Below are 17,864 nucleotides of genomic sequence, written 5' to 3' on the forward strand. Positions count from 1 at the left end.
AGCATCTGACTAGTGAAAGACATAGAAATTTCAGGGTCCTCTGTATAGAAGTGAATTGGATCCTGATGGGTCCTAGCCCAGATTCTGCCTCCCCAGGCACTAAGATCTTTGTGCAACCTAAGAGCTTAGAGCCTCTTCCTATTATGAACTAAAGCGTGTTCCCCCCAAATTTATGTTTATGGTCTTAACCCCAGGACCTTAGAATGTAACTGTATTTAGAGATAAGGTCTTTAAAGAGATAATTAAGTAATATGCAGAAAAATAATTCCAAGTATTAACTTGGAAAAGGTAATACTTCGTCTACCTTACCTTGTCTGAATATGAAAGTTGTTTGTAGTTCCTGTATGCTCATAATCATGAATGGCAGCAGCAAAGACCATTGCTAAAATTTCCAGTTCAGTGAGCCAGTGCTGTTAAATTAAAAGAAGATTTCATCATATTAAAAAGCAGAGTCAATGGTGTCTTCCTATAAAAAAAATTTCTTTGTACTTAGTATAAAGCATCATATAAAATTGTTTTTTATGAATTTAAAATAATTTTTCCCTATTTAATCGCCATTAATTGTACATAATGGATACTTCATGAAGTCAGTGATTGTTTCATAGCTTGTAAGTTCAAAATTCAAACATTATAATTTTCCTTGCTAATTGGGAAAGAAGTAATTTCCTATGATTTAGAAGGTGAACTCTAAATGGATTTAAAATTCACAGCCTTACCAATTTGGGGGGGTCTCATGAAATCATTTATAGTTTAGTGATTTTTAACATATAACTCATACAACAATACAAAGTCTTTTAGCTCAATTTTTATAGAAGGCCCTACTATGAGAAAATTTTCCATGTAAGAGTTAAAAATATTCTCTTTGGTCATTAGAGAAACTGAATTTAGTTTTTATATTTAGCGATTTAGAAAAGTTTCCAAGAATTTATCAAATTTGCTCTTCTTAATATATATACCATATGACTATACAATTCAATTTAATAACAATGAAAGAATAAATGCTTTCACATAAAATCCAGACCACCTTCTTCATATACATTGATATTTTTATCAACTGGATGGTTTAACAAAATTTCTCTACTATTGTAAGTCCATTTAGGTAATCCTATAGTTTATTCATCATTCACATTTTGCATAACATTTTAACTGCATTGTTCAATATGATAACCATATGTGACTATATAAGTTAAAATAAATAAAATAAAATAAAATTTACTTTTCCAGTCACAGTAGCCACATCTCAACTGCTCAATAGTGGCAAATGGTTATCATATGGAACAGTGCAGATACAAAGCATTTCCATCATCATAGGAAGTTCTATTGGTGAGAACTGCAAGTAGGTGGTACTTGATGGTAGGAAAGTAGGATCAAAAGTGATATGGAACTTGCTCTTAGTGGTCTTAATCTGTACACTTGAAAAAAGACTTTGCACAAAGCAACAGAAAAATATAACATACAGTACATGCATACTTGATAAAAGGTCACAGAATAAAGGCTCCAAAGAAGAGCAAATGAGATATCTATTTGGTGGCAGTGGGTCTTGGAAGAAGGATGGACAAAGACTGGTAGCTAAATGCAAGGTTGGGAACAGAGAGATTCTAAACAGAAAGAGCAAATGTGGAATGATACTATAGGGGCCTACAAAGCAACTGAATTGCTAATAGAACAATTATGTTGAAGAGTCAAGTGAAGTGAAATAGAGACGAGAGTTCAGAGTATGGGAAAGAGCTGATGTCAGAGCAGATGAATTAAGATTTTGGATAAAAGGCAAGAGGAAAACATTGTAGGTCCATGAGTCAAAATACGGAGGTGACATTGCTGAGTCTCATAATTGCTAAAGGCGCAGTCTTATCCACCTTTGCTCCTCTCACATAACCCATCATGGTATTTAACACATAGTAGGAACTTAATATTTGCTGAATTGAATTTCGCTAGTTTTGCATTAGGAGGAGGTAATAAGGGATAGTGGAGGGAAACTGTGGAATCAGACAATCCTGTTTTGTTTTTTGTTTTCTTTAATGGCTCAAACACAAAAGTAGCTTATTCCTTATTCACATAACCATTCAAGGTTTTGGGCTTTTTAAAAATATATTCAACTTATTTATTTATTTATTTATTTTTAATTTTATTTTTTTATTGAAGTATAGTTGATTTACAATATTGGTTATATTTAAGATTTACAGACTTACAGACTTCTTTGTGATTTTTAAAAAGCAACAGTATATACTACTATGATAACATAGAATATGAAGTTGCAATTGTAAAAAATTAAATTAGGAAGTCAGAGATGGATTTTAATTATAGATTATCTCATAAGCATTTAAAATTATTATCTTTCTAGTTGTCAAAATTGATTATACATGTATTTCCTATTTTTAGTCTCATTAACCTCTGCCTCCCATAAATAGCACTTCCTTCATGAATTCATGGCATTTATTGCCACACTATATAGTTTTAACAATTAAGTTTACATTATAAACTAGCTTGGGAATAGCTTAATTGAAAAATACATCTATTTTATATTAGTGACAGTAGAATTGGGGGCTTATTTTTATGATCTTAATTGACAATTCATTTTACACTGGTGTCCAATGAGAATTCTAACTCAGAAAATGAATGCCTAAATTTATGGGTTTTGTAAATAACTCATGAGGACCAGCCAGAGAGAATAAGGAGGAATCATTTCACTCTTCTCGACTAGAACAGTGGTCAGTATATAACCTAAGTTCTTCTGATTCCTAATGGGTGGAAATAAAGGGTTAACATGAAGAGTCATGAGCAATGTAGACACTGTGCTTCATCTAAACTGCAGGTTGTGTTTTGCCTAGAGAATTGCTTGGGTAGATTTACTCTAAAATGAGCAGTCCTCAAATTATGTCAGAGAGAGGCAGTGACTGCCATTTATAGCACGAACAATGTCGATGGAAAGGAAGGTGGAGGAACTAACGTTAACTGGACTTTTAAGCTAAATGGTCTTATTTAATTTTTATAATCACCTTATTTAGCATTTATTAGGTAAATATTGTTTCCTATTTGGCAGATAACAAAGCTGGATCCTACAGAAGTAAATCAACCTGCTAAAGGTCACAGAGCTCTCAAGTGGCAGAGCAGAAACTAAACCCAAAATCTATCTGATTCCAAAGTTTCTGTTCTTTCCACAGATCGCAATATTCCTTCCTTTTGTGGATAATAATAGTTTTCATTATTCAAGGGAGGACATGTGCTGAATACAGTCTTCTAAGTTTTCAAAAACAGAATTTCTAGATAGTTTAACTGGATATACTGATGGGTGGAAGCTAATAGAGCTTTGACTTAAGACTTATGATGTAAAAGAAGATCAGTATAAAGGCAATGTCCTCAAGGAATTTCCATTCCAGTAGAGAAGTTGCAAGAACAAATTTTGTATTAAACATTTTAAAGTATTCACTAAAAAAAAAAGACATGATGTAATTTTTATATCTGAATTATTTAGCACGTGTGTGTGTGTGTGTGTGTGTGTGTGTGTGTGTGAAACAGAGAAAGTATACATGTGTATGTATAGGGCTGGGAAAATTTCAGATCCGAACACCACACTGACCTACAGTTTCTGGAGTGTCTAAAAGGGTATAATTAACAACTCTTTTAGCCTACGTTTTAGGTAAGGTTGGACCTTTTCTTCTCTATCTCTTTGAATAGGCTGAGGTAGTTTGCTATAACTTACCTGATATGGAAAGAGTAAATTATAATAATATTAACACATAACACACATAAGCTAATATATAATATAATACAATAATTAATAATAATTTTACTGATATTAGAGAATCAGTTAATCACTATTATGTTCCAGGAACTGGGTTAGGTGTTTTACATACATGATGTTACTCTTCACTGTCCTACTATAAGGTAGTCAGCATTATTAACCACAGTTTAGTGATTAGGGAACAGAGGCAGAGAGCAAGTGAGCAAGGAAGTCAGGAAGGAGGTTTCAAACCTATGTCATTGCTTTGAAAGCCCACGCTCTTTCCACTCTTCTAAACAGTGTTGTATTGGAAGCCATTTACAAGAACAGAATTCCCAAGTAGTTTGTAGACTAGAGATAGAGTGGCAAATTTTCTGTAGATTGATTGGAGAAAAATTGAATCATTTCAGAGTGTGAGGGGCTATTTCTCAGTGTAGTTATATTCCAAAAGAATAGTTTTCAAGTTATCTGTCTTTCTTCTATTCTTTGTACTATAGAGAACACAGTGCCGGGCGCCCTCAAACACAAGTGTTCCCTTGCCAAGGCCCTCAGATGATTTCACATTCAAAGAGACATTTGGAAGTGGCTTGGCAGCACTCAGTGAAGCATTTGCCCTTTATCAAATGGACTGAGCTACTGCACACCCCTGTCACTGTGGCACAGGGCTACAAGTTAATTAAGTGACACAAGGAGATAGAGGGAGACAGGGTGTCCTAGCATCAACTCTGCACTGCCTGAGAGTGTCCTATATGACATTAACAAACTGAAGGCCAATGGCTTCATCACAAAACCTCTCAAGCAATGATCCTATGAACATGAGGCAGGTGACAAACTGCCCTAGTCACCTGACAAACGTTAGGCTACAGCTGGAGTGCTCTATAAATGTCACACTGATAAGACCATCCTGGAACAGCAGGGCATCTACTCAAACACTAAGTGAACGACCCAGTCTTCTCCATATCAAACCAAAGGACAATGAATATTTCTATAATTTTTTTTTGTTTCAAAGAACCAGACATTTATATGTATGAAAATTAATACTCACCTAACACTACTTTTTAATCTAAAGAAAAGCTTACTAAATAAGTTATTAAAATAACTTCCTAAAACTATCAAGCTGGCAGTGTAACCTAGTTTTGACAAATAGTCAATAAATTGAAAATTCATTCTGCCTTTCTTTTCACCATCCATCATCAAACTTCTCATTAGTTTAACTGTATTTTCCTGATTCTGGACAACACTGACAGTCTCCCATTCAACTATTTTTGTAATGGACAAACTAAGAGAGCCTACCAAGACTTTTTTGCTAACGGATGAATAAATTAATAAATAAGTTTCCAACCTAAACCTGCTAAAGTAGAGTGAAGTTATATTTATGATTGGTAAGTCATGAGCCTCTCAAAAAGTGACTATGTCATCTTTACTTAAAACTTCAACTTTTAAGAGCTATGCCAGGCTGGGCCAGATTACCCCAGTCTTCCAGAGAAGTTGGAATGGCTTATTATATCCAGGAACAAGTCTTCCTTGCAAGTCTGAGGGTAGATTCACATTGTGGATTTGAATTTCTCTATTTACCGGTAATATAGCATCCTTCATCTGTGCCATGTCACCTCTAGAACAAAAGTTCTGAAGCTGAAATAGGAGACTTTCATTTGGTCCCCTTTACACTTGTGGTACATAAACAGAAATGTATCTTAAAATGATGAATTTCTGGTTACCTACCAGAATGGCATGTATCTTCTTATTGTACTTCATAATTAAAGCAGGTATTTTTTATACAGAAGTAGGCATTCCTTTTCCATTCCATTTTGTCATGAGGAAACTTAATTAGTTCAGTTTCCATTTCAAATTAACACTTAAAGATTTCATTCGCCAGTTAACTTTTTCAAAGCCACAGAATTCAGGAAAGAGGAAATGCCAAACACTTGAAATGAAAACCACCTCACCACCAGATTCAAGACCAAGGCCTTAGAAAAGAAAAGCAAGTAGATCTAACCAGGAAGATGTTAAAGCAACTTTTTCAAGTGTAACAGCATTTGCAACTGTCAGGAAGCAAGCAGTTTTTCACCCTAATTGCTGTGCATATAAAACCAAGTGAAAGCAAAGAGTTCAAGAAACATCTGTGACAATGAAGCCTTATTAAAGCAACAGAGCTTTAGAAGAATGTGTGTGTGCACAAATGCTAGAAAGGGAAACAGATAAAAAGAAAGTTACATATACTACTTTAAAAAATTTTACAATATTTCAAAGCTATATCTTTGAATACTTGAGTTTCTACTTATTATTGCTAAACTCTACTTCCTCCCTTTAAATGTCAAGTCATAATCCTGGAATGAATGGTGACTAAACTTCAACCAGGGACCAAGTCTAGCCATGACTGCATCTGATTGGCTCAATGGACACATTTATACCTTAACTGAGTGATACCCATACATACATACATCTTGAAAAGGGAAAACTCAGTGTATAAGGTTAATATAACACATAATTCAGCCTTTTAGAAAGTCACCAGAGGGTCATGCCACTGTGTCAGTGAAGGTGTTCAAACACCATGGAAGAGTACTAGTTACATAAATCTGAATGCCAATGACTCTTACCAATGAAAAGGGTGTGGCTTGTGAAATCTAAACAGGTAGGCAATGTATACTACTGGGTTTGGTGGAACATTCTACTTACATGACTTTTATGGTACTGCTTCAGCCTAGGTTGACACAGGAGGAATCAAGAATGTACTCAGGTTTGGGGATCTCACAGGGCTCACACCCCTCTGAACCCATCTCAGTTTGGAACCTTAGAAGGAAGGACTGCTCCTCCCTTTTCACCTCTTGGGAGTGAGTCATCCTACATTCTGAGACAGTGCAGAAATTCCAGGCAGCCTCAGAGTTCCCACCATTTACTCATTGTTGTCCCATGATTTGCACTGCTGAATCATTTATTCACTCAGCAACTGATTCATTCAGATGCAAAGAGGAGGAAGGAGAATTCAGAAAAATTCACATGAATAATTTTCAAAAATCCCTATCAGGATTTGATTATAATTAGCAATGCATATATGTTAAAGGGAAAAAGCTACTAACGTCAGCCTGGATGATGAAATTAGGAAAGAGCACTACAACTAACTTTTATTCCAAAGACTTTTCTCTAGGTCTAGGTTATTTTGGGAGGATTGATTCCTATGGGAAAAGGAATTTACAAACAAAAAATGTTATATAATCCAAATTTTGAAAATTTTTTTCACTAAGTTAAAATACTTTTTGAAAAATGTATATTATAAATAACTCATTAACCCTACAAAAATCCCCAAAGATTACTATTTATAATACTTTTATGGGTATTAGAGACAACTGGAACTTAAGGTAACAGAATATGATATTCCAAAGTAAGAAACTTCAGTCACAAAGACTTTCTTACCATGATACCTGTATGAAGCATTATGTAATGCACAGTTTGAGTGACATCAGCTGCATGAATCAAATTGTGATATGGGTTTTTGTACTTGCTGTAACCAACTTCTAAAGCTTCTGCAAAGGCAATTAGGCAAGAAACAGGAATCTGTGGAAAGTAATAATTATGATTATATTTTGACCAAAAGAGTGGCACTAAATCAACATGAGCACAGAAATGTTTGGGATAGAACACAGTAGTGAGTCAGATGTGGGCAGTAGTTTCTTGAAGGTAATTTTGGACTGTTCTGAAAAAAACACTTCATTAACCTGTCAGCTTTCGATGCTGAGAAGGATTGTAACCCCCAAGTGTTTAATTAAGACAGACGAAATAATAGATTTACCAACACAGAATCTTTAAAAATTTGTGTGCCTTCCAGAGTCAGGTAAGAAGGCTAGTTCTTAAAGGAGTAAGATTTTTCCATTTACAACTGGAGAAGTCTAGTTTCTCTATCAGTAATTCAAGGGGGCTAAAATAAATGACCTGCCAGTACTGTCTAACTCTAAAAATACCATGATTCCATAAGTACAAGCTGTAGGGTGCTCAGAAATCTGAATCAAATCTGTTGCTGAGATGGCTGCAAATGAAGTTAATTGGAACCCCTTTCATTTAAGTTTAAGGAGAGCTGCCAATAATGGTTCATTTTGTATTTTAGGAAAATCATACTTCTTTAAGACATAGCTTCTAATCTTTGCACTAATGTTTCATGAATAAGTCAGAGGGATGTTTGTATTTTGTTGGAGTGAGGCTATGATGGTCTTATGATACCCAAGTGGATATACAGATATGCCAGTGGTTTGTGGAGAATAGCTATATGATGAGGTGAACGCATTCCCTTAGTTCTGTGACTTGCCAACCAGAAACATTTTAAAATGAATTAATGACTCAGTGTTCTGGATTTTCATTCTTATTCAGAAAACTAATCCTAGGGGGAGGGTATAGCTCAGTGGTGGAGTGAGTGCTTAGCATGCAAGAGATCCTGGGTTCAATCCCTAGTACCTCCATTAAAATAAAAAATAAATAAATAAACCAAATTACCTCCCCGAACAAACAAAAAAATTTTTTAAAAACTTAAAAAAAAAAAGAATTCCAAGAGCATTTTACTTTTGTTCTATATTTCTGACCTTGAAACGGTTGATAAGATCATATCTGGTAAATAGCTCATAAATCATAAACTTCAGACTATGTTCTCCACTTGCTTCATTTAAGGCAAACACATCAAAAGACCATTTATCAACATCCTGTAGGAAAAAAAGGTAAATATTTTAGATGACAATATCATATGGTCTGTTTCTTTCTTTGAAAAACTCTTGGAAAGATCAAGCATTGTACATCCAGTGGGTCACATTTCAATTCAGCACATCAAACTCTATTTTTACCGGTGTCTGGTATGGCAGGGACACTTAATACCTATGGATCCACAAAAGTGAGGTCAGTAGTGCTTAAGATCTTCCCCTTAATCCCAAAGATATCCAATTTGATGTAATAAGCCTGATAACACTATAATGCTGCCCTAATCCTTAATCTCTCTCTAAATGCATGCCATAAATCATTTTCCCAGAGTGGGCCTCATTTTAAGATAGAATTGCAGGTTATGTGGGTGATGTCAATTGGGGGATAGAGGGAAGATAGCTCCAAATTTATCTTTCCCACCCACCCACCTGCTACACTGCTTGAAATTCCACCATGTAAGAGTAATTTGGTTTAAAACTTTGATATTTTATATCTCTTTAAAGCTCCAAATGCTCTAGAGAGAGAGAGTACTCTTTATAGGTAGAGTAAGACTATCTTATTACTCACCCTAACCTTGGCTGATTCATTTATACTTTCTGCCAGGGACAGAGGGTAAGATAAAAGAAGTGGCCTCTTGATTGAGGAGAAGGATAGTAATTTTGGCATTTCAGGCAGTCTCCTAGGGAAGTGGTCAGGCCTGTAGGAAAACAGATTCCCTAGGAAAGAACCCCTTGACTATGGAAAAGAGGGCAGTGGGTTGATGTATCAAACCACTCCAGCTACATCACATTTATGCTGAAGGTAATTTTAGGACACAAACTTGTGGAGGAGTCCATGAAATGGACTTATAGCAAGTGATATTAGTACATTAGGGAGGCATTAATGTAAAGCTTGCTTTATAACACTAAATAAATCACTGAAATAAAAAAAAACTAAAGAAATATAGCAGTCAGTTCTAATGATTATCAAAAACTATTAGTAAAGAAGGTCTAATGTTTGCATACACACAGCAGGTTTGGTATTGAGCAGTAAGTGAATAGCCTTAAAGCTCTATATTAATATTGAATTCAAACAGGCCCTGTTTAGAACTTCATCCATTTAACATGCTTTTACAGAGGCTAACAGTATGTGCTATAACATGCTGAGACTAAACTGCAAATCTGATAACAAATATTCAAACCATCTGTTAAAAGTATTTCTTTTCACAAACAGTAAAAACAATGGTATTTTTAATCACTTGGAAACACCAATAAAATGTTTTGTGATTTGCTTATGTGCCTCAATTAGTTAAATTCCTTGCATTTGGTCCCAATTTGATTCCCAAACACTTGCTTATCTGTTTGTAAATTTAAAATCTCTCACAGTTCTGTTAGAAGGTATTTTACCATCAGTAAAGCTCAAAGAAGCTCACAAATCTCGTCAAATCACAAAGCTAATACAGGAGAATTTGTTCATACTGTTAGAAGGCTGCTAGTTGCAGTTCCTGCTAGGGGTTTCCCACTGTGCACAAGGTTAGCTCTCCATTTCTTGGAGATTTTTATCAACAATGACGATTTACACCTGTAAACTACTGCAGATGCTAGGCTTTTACGTTGTCACACTGAAAACAAACAAGACAAGGAGGTATTTCAGGAAGTCAGAATTAAAACATTCTTTATTTAGTGATAGTTCTCCTCAACCTGCTAGTTCATATGTTTTCTCTACACATTTTAGAAAAACGTTACATTCTCTCATATCAAAATACTCTGTGAGTTGGTTTCTAAGCAAAATGAATAAATAAAAATTAGTAATTCTCTTGCCCACAGTTGAGGAAATAATGAAATCAAAACATCTCAAGAACCAAGGAGTATTAACATCTGATAACGTGACATTTCAGTTATATATTTGCTTCTTTAATAGCTTTAGAACATAAAAATGAAAAAAAGCTTCCAAGAAAAGCAAACTACCTTTTTAAATGAAAAGATTAAAGCCTAATATGCTGCAGAGAAAAGACAAATGCAAAGAGGTACTTAAAAGGAAATTAAAGAACAAAAGAAAGCAATATAAATTTAAACTAGGAAAAGAGTTTACTAAATCAGAAATAAAGCAACCCAGTATATTCTGTTGTCAGTAATCCTTACATTCTTGGTTAATACAGGAAAACCCCCATAAAACTGTGAGAGGAGACAAAGATGAATTTCCTACCCAAATTAAGTGACAGAAATAAGGAAAACACACACACACAATGGGGACGAGTAAGTGAGTACAAAACTTTCACCACATTAAATGTAAAGTTTTGACTCTAGTTATTTCTAATACATATAATACTACAGTTGAGCCTCTAACTAGGTAGCCAAAGGAAAAGCCAGAGATAAGAAAGATGAATTTCTTTTTTTGTTTTTTTCTTAATTTTATTGTACTTTTAATATCTTCTCAGACCTAAAATTCTAAACAATTTTCTTCCATATAAGTTTTATCCTTCAACCATATTTGACTAAAACATGTTTTCATAACACATTCAATTCTTTCACAATATATAGTAACAAAATACATGTATTTTGACAAATTCTGGTGCCATTTGAAAATTGAATTCAAGATCCACTTAAATAAAGCATGAAGAAAAAAATCACATGTATGTGTATATAGATATAGATATAGATGTCTGTTAGTGTAAATCGATCCTCATTTAAGTCTACAGTGGGTCATGATTTGGAACACATGACATTTTGTAAATGGTTACAATATTTTTTACATTCTAAAATGTAAGCTGTAGCAAAGACCTATACTCATTTTCTCCTAGCCATTTTAAGGAGATTTTAAAAAATGACTATTTGAAAAACTAAGATAATTGAAATTTTTTCACCTTTAATGTTACTATGACAGCTTCTGGATATGCCAAGCCAACCATGTGATAGGACTTTCTGTACATTCTGAAAAAGAAAAATAAGCATACATACAAAAATCATTTACTCAAAGTTTTCAACTATTTCTTAAAAACAAGGAAAAAAATTACCTTTGACTTGTTCACCTTGTATCATTAGTTACAAGCTCCCTTTGTGGCAACGATGATAACTACTGTCCTAAGCATCTACAATCTGACAAACGTAAATGGTATTTTGTTTACTCACAACCACCCTAAAAGTCAATGTGATTTTAGTTTCTAGTTAAGAGATCTTTCACTAAACTTCATCTTATTAAAAAAAAGACTGTCCTTTGCATGTGCAACAACACTTTTTAGCACACCACCGTATCCATGACAAGTAGTCTTGTTTTGTATCTATTTGTGTTCCAAAATTTTCAGTCTGGAAGCCCAAGGTCATTACAGTATTTCCTTCGTAGATTTCTTTTTTACAAAATGGAAATTATAGAAGGGAATATGTAGTGTCATCAGAATTCACACAGCTTTTTTCTTTTAGTTAAGAATATTGGGGGAGACCATATTGACAAAAATTGCTTAAGTTTGTTCAAATTATCATTTAGTATTATTTAATAAAGATTACCCATCCAGAAAGAACAAAGGTATTTCCATTTTTATGATAACATCAATAACAAAAATATTTTTTATTAATCAGTAATTTGTTGAATGTTTCCATCTTCCAGTGGGCAACCAAGATGACATAAACAAAATATGAGAAACCCCTCCATTGGTTCATGCGAAAATAGATTCAACTTGATACCCTAATGTGTAGAAAAGCAATCAGCTTCTAATCAGGACCGAAAGATACATGATTTCTCCACAAAGTTCCATGAAGAAAGAAGTTAACTGATTATCAGTCATGTCCCTTAATTTTATATGTCAGCCCACAAGCAAGCTGCATGCCTACACTATATTGCAGTAACTTCTCCTCTCAAGATGCCTGGACAAAACCTTAATTTAATGATTATATCACCAATTTATACTAGGGCTCAATATAAGAAATAGTCATTTAGAAAATATTCTGCATTGTTTATAAAACCACTATGGGGGATACTAACTTTTTTGATTCAGTGTACCTTATATTAAAAATTGTAAGACATATTACTTGGTTGTATATAAAAGCTATCATTTTTTTTAAGATAACAAAAGCCAAGTAATTCATCATGTTTTGCTTTTTCATTTTGACTTCTTGGAAGTTCAGAATTAATATATTATTTTTACTTACATCAAAACTAGGCTTTCTTCAGACAAAGTATCTACCTATTTAATTAGAGACCTTGTTACTTTATTTCATGTTCCCATATGTTTATTTTAAATGACCTTAAATAATTTTTAGATGTTGGCAATTAGTTATAGTAAAAAAAATTATCCTTATCCTCTATTTCAATTGGAAGATTTCAGAGCAGCTTGTTAGAAAAATACTTAATATATATTAATTACTACACTGAGATATTTATAATTGTTCTGCTCTTGCAGGGCAAGGAAACTATTTAATCACATTCCCTATAAAAGACCCAGAAAATAATTACTGTCAGTAATGTTATTTAGTTCTTTTTCTTTTTTGGGAAAACAAACAGTATTTTCTATTTTTGAATCATTAGTGAAAAATGGAGATACAGGAGAAATGGAAGGGTGATAGACAAGGAAAAAAGTCAGGAATAAGGAATTTTTAAAAATTAAGTAACTTTAAATCAATGTGTCTTCATGGCGCAGAAAGGCAGTATGATGTAGCAAAGAGCACGCTTTGAATCACAGGTTAGACACTCACTAGTTGTATGACCTCTGGAAAACTATTTAATGTCACTCATTTGTAAAATGAGGGTAATTATAAGGTTTTAGTGAAGACTAAATGATATAAATGCCTAGCATAGTATTATAAGTACTCAATATAAGAAAGCCATTATTACTAATGTTACTGTTATTACTCTGCAGCCAATGCCATTGGCTTCAGTTCTTACATTGTTTAAGACTCTTTGGGCTCAGTGAGAACTCTGCTGTTTCTTAGACTTGGAGTAGGCTGAGAAATGAATATCACTGTATATTCTCATTATATGGAAGGTAAAGAAAGACAAGGAAGAGGATTACTCTTCTAAGGAGATAGGAGAGAAACTTCCCCATCATTCTATAACTCTATAGGTGGGAACAGAATATTAGGATGAAAACTTAGAAATAGAAAATTAGGATGACTCATTCTGGAATCAGAACGATGTGGGAGAAGCCTTAATACAGTTGCTCTACAGTTGAGTAAATAGTCAACATATTACAAGTGGCTGAACAAGAAAAATGAATTTCCTGCACTCCAACATGTAATAACAGTCCAGATGGAAATACGTTGGATTACTTTTGGAAGGTTTTTACTATAGTTACAAAAATTAATTCAAGGGCAATTTGTCATTACCTGGCATAGTGAACCCGAAAATGCGCACAACAGAACAGTCTCACTAGGGCATGCATCTCAGAGAAACGTGTGCGAATATGCCTTAGGTGATAGTGTAAGATCACTCATTGCATAAACAACCTAAATCTTTATAGACTTTTTGGGAAATTGATCAAAAAAAATAAAGAGAATTGGTAAATAAATTGAGGTATATTTATGTATTGGATTAGTCTAGAGCCTTAAAAATGAATGAATTAAACAGTTGCATCTAGCAACATGAATATTCTCAAAAACATAGTGTTGAGACAAAAAAAAAATTAAGCTCTGGAAGGTTTTGCAAACTATGATACCATTAATTAGTTATCTCTAACCAAGGGGACGGAGGTGGGGGAATAGGATTGAGGAGGTTTGGCCATATGCATTTACCATATTTGTAATGATATATTTCTAAAAAATAAATCCAAAGAAAATTTTTAAGAAATGGAAAAACAATAACTTAAAAATTATCTTATGTTAGACACTGTGCTAGGCAAGAGGCTAGTTAGTGGAGAACAAGGGAAATATAAGTGCTGCTTCCATGGGGCTTATTCAGGTGAAGATGGACAATAAATAGGAAATTACATATGATTACAAACAGCACTAAGTGTTACGTGGTAAACCACTGGTTGCGGCAGAGAAAGTGATGAAGGAATACAGAGTGATCAGGAAAGGCCTGTGGAAAGACAGAAAGGGCCGCCGGGGAAGGAAGGGAATAGCAGGATTGTTGGCCCCAGGGGAAGAGAGTTTAGGAATATTCAAGGAGTTGAAATCACACTAATGTAGATATTCAGTTAAGGATAAGTAACATTAGATGAATCTGGAAGGTAAAGGGGGCCTAATCATGCAAAGCCATGATTCAGAAGTTGCCTTTAATGCCAGTTGAAATGGTAAAAGCTATCAGATGGTTTTAAGCTAAAGAATGACAGGAACTACTTTATTCTTTAAAAATCACTCTAGAGTGACTTGTTTACAGAAGGCAAGTAAGGAAGAGGGCAGCCCAGTTGAAAGCTGTAATCGTATTTCTGATGGCAGGTGACAAGGCTTAGATTGGGGTTGTAGGAGTGAGGATGAGAAAGTGAGTAGGTTCAGGATACACTGGGGTAAGCAAATTCCCTGGATGTACTGAGGTAATGATTCTTGGGAGGAGATACTTGAGAGAAGACTCAAGAAGGCTTTCTGACTTTCAAGATTGAAGATGATTATTTTTGAAAGCTCAGGATAATCATATTCCACTCTGTTCATGCATTTACTAATGGGGATTCACAGGTAAAAAAAAAATTATGTTTCAATATGTTTTTAGCTCATTGATTTTTTTCAAGACTGTTTACTAATTTGGTTAACTTCTATAATATCTTGATATTTATACAGGCTATTAAATAAAATGTTTTATGTACATATGAAAAAATATCTTAACATGAAATATCTTGATATTTATATAGGCTATTAAATAAAATATTTTATGTACATATGAAAAAATGAAAGTTTAACATGTCAATATATTTCACAGAATTCTTAATTTTTCTATTTAACGGGAATGGAAATTTAGTTGGTTTACTTCTATAATTTGCATTTCTTTTCAGTTTGCCAAGTTCTGCAACATTTTCTTCAAAAGAAAAGAAAATATACATTCCTTCAGTAAAGCAAACATACTGTCTTTTATTTCTGATTCTCTCACTGACTTTCTGAACCACTATTTAGATGTTTCCAAATTGATATTATGGAATATTGATAGCTGTCATAAATTTGCCTAAGTTGTTTTAAAAATAGGAATATGATTATTAAAATTCTTTCTCTCCACCCCATCTCTCTGTTTCAGATTTCTGGTCCCACCTGGCAGAGTTAGGAACAATTTATGCATTAGGGGTGGGAGGAGTGTCACCTCATCTAACTAATCATGCTTATTATGTTCATGATACTTATTATGAGGATACTTTCATCAAAACCTATTAGATATGGTTAAGAAATAGAAAAAAATAATTTGAATGATCACTGAGTACTTGTTATTTTGGGTAACATAGACATAAACCAAGATCCTAGAAACATTACGTTTTATGGTTATAATACATCTTTAAATCACAATGAATACTTCTTACAATGCATTGTCATTTAAATTTTTAGAAACCCAAGAGTGCTTCTCATTGTTCCTTTAGCAGAGGAAAATTAAAGTTTATAAAGTTCATTAGCAGTAATAACTAGAGATGTCAGAAGATAAAAAAGATGTGGTCTCCTTTAAATTTAATTTTAAGTACACTGACAAAAGAGAATTTCTCTGTTCCTCAATTTTATTAGGTTTAAAAGTGTTACACTTTTCATAATAACTTAATATAATGTAATTGTTTTTTAATATAAGGGATTTCTAATAACTAGTTTTCAACTTTGTCAGATATAAGATGTTTATTTCAAGTCTTTTTGTAGTTTTAGTTCTAAAACATCTTGTTTCCAGACAGAAAAATAAACTGGTCTTAAGGGCTAAAGAATGTAAAATTGGGCTGGAGAGGATGTGGAGAAAAAGAAAGTCTCCTACACTGTTGGTAGGAATGTAATTTGGTGCAGCCATTAGGTAAAACAGTATGGAGATTTCTTAAAAAACTAAAAATAGAGTTACCACATGATCCAGCAATCCCACACCTGGGCATATATCTGGAGGAAACTCTAATTTGAAAAGATAAATGTACCCCAATGTTCATAGCAGCACTATTTACAATAGCCAAGACAAGGTAGCGACATAAATGTCCATCGACAGATAACTGGATAAAGAAGATGTGGTGCATATGTGTATGTGTGTGTGTGTATATGTATGTATATATATATATATATATAAAATGAAATATTACTCAGCCATAAAAGAATGAAGTAATGCCATTTTCAGCAACTGATGGACCTAGAGATTATCAAACTTAGTTAAATAAATCAGTCAGAGAAAGACAAATATCATATGATATCACTTATACACGGAATCTTAAAAAAAAAAGACAAACGAACTTATTTATAAAACAGAAACAGACTTAGACATAGAAAACAAAAAATTATGGTTAGCAAAGGGGAAAGGGGTAGAGGAGGGATAAACTAGGAATTTGTAATTAGCAGATACAAACCACTGTACATAAAATAGATAAACAACAAAGTCCTCCTGTATAGCATAGGAAACTATATTCAATAGCTTGTAATAATCTATAATGGAAAAGAATATGAAAAAGATATATATATATATAAATAAAATGTATAACTAAATCACTATGCTGTGAAACAAACACAACATTGTAAATCAACTATACTTCAGTTAAAAAAATAGAACATAAAATTGAGTCATATTAACATGTGTTTCACATTAGAAACTCTGGTGATTTGACTCGGTGCTTCTAGGCGCCGTCAAGAGACAGAAATGTTAAAAAGCTCTTCAAGAAAATTAGACACGAGAGAGCTTTCCTCCATGATGGTAAGAGGATGGTCTTTTCTCTTTAGCGCAGAGAAGAGGCCCTTGATTTTGGTATGTAGTATAGAACCTATTTTATCAGATGTTACATTTATTCAGGTAAAATTAGCTTTGTAGCATATGAATGTATCATAATCATTTTTAAACAGTTATTTACAAAGGTTCATACGAGGTGAATAGTCATTTGAAAAGTCTTTAATCTTAGTTTTTACATCAATTTAAAATAAATAAAAATAATAAATCCAGGACAAGACATTTTTGCTGTAGGTAAATTCATCATAAAGTCCTATATCTATTCATTCTAGGTATACTTATAATTGCAGTTCTCCTCAATAAGGAAAATATGACTCTCATAATTTTGATATAGTAAGTATATTTGCTGCCTTTCAAATTTTGTCTTGCGATACCAACAGTCTACTAACCTTTCCACAAAAATTCCAGCTTGAACAGCATGCACAATGCTTCGAAATCTTGGTTTTTCCTCAGATTTCTTTTTCATCATCCCCATTTTCCGTGTAAAGGTAGAAGCCAACCAGTCCCGGACTTCCGATGGGACTGAATCTGACTGAATGTCACTGAGTTCATCATCAGTATCCAGTAATCTTCTACAAAAAATTGATAGTGGTTAAACTTTAGGAAAAGTGAAGAAAAAGTAGTAACAACAAAACAAGCATTGCAATAGGATTTAAAGTACAGCATGTCACTCTCTGATCATATTTTA

At 33.5% G+C, this 17,864-nt stretch overlaps 1 protein-coding gene across 13 annotated transcripts in view; it reads right to left on the bottom strand.

Annotated features, from left to right (window-relative positions):
* The window catches only part of PDE1A (phosphodiesterase 1A), a 323,372-nt gene that overhangs the window by 75,100 nt on the left and 230,408 nt on the right, over positions 1 to 17,864 (bottom strand). For all 13 annotated transcript variants that reach the window (XR_012072711.1, XR_012072712.1, XR_012072710.1 and 10 more), the window contains 5 exons: positions 17,566 to 17,748; positions 11,241 to 11,307; positions 8,290 to 8,406; positions 7,133 to 7,273; positions 310 to 410 (listed from right to left, as the gene is read on the bottom strand). Coding sequence is in view for 3 of the 13 variants with exons in the window: in XM_072961261.1 (XP_072817362.1) it covers positions 310 to 410; positions 7,133 to 7,273; positions 8,290 to 8,406; positions 11,241 to 11,307; positions 17,566 to 17,748 (609 nt within the window). In the remaining 10 variants the exon portion in view is untranslated. The remainder of the gene's footprint in view (positions 1 to 309; positions 411 to 7,132; positions 7,274 to 8,289; positions 8,407 to 11,240; positions 11,308 to 17,565; positions 17,749 to 17,864) is intronic.

Source organism: Vicugna pacos, chromosome 5 (genome assembly GCF_048564905.1).
Source record: "Vicugna pacos chromosome 5, VicPac4, whole genome shotgun sequence".
Lineage (NCBI taxonomy): Eukaryota > Metazoa > Chordata > Mammalia > Artiodactyla > Camelidae > Vicugna > Vicugna pacos.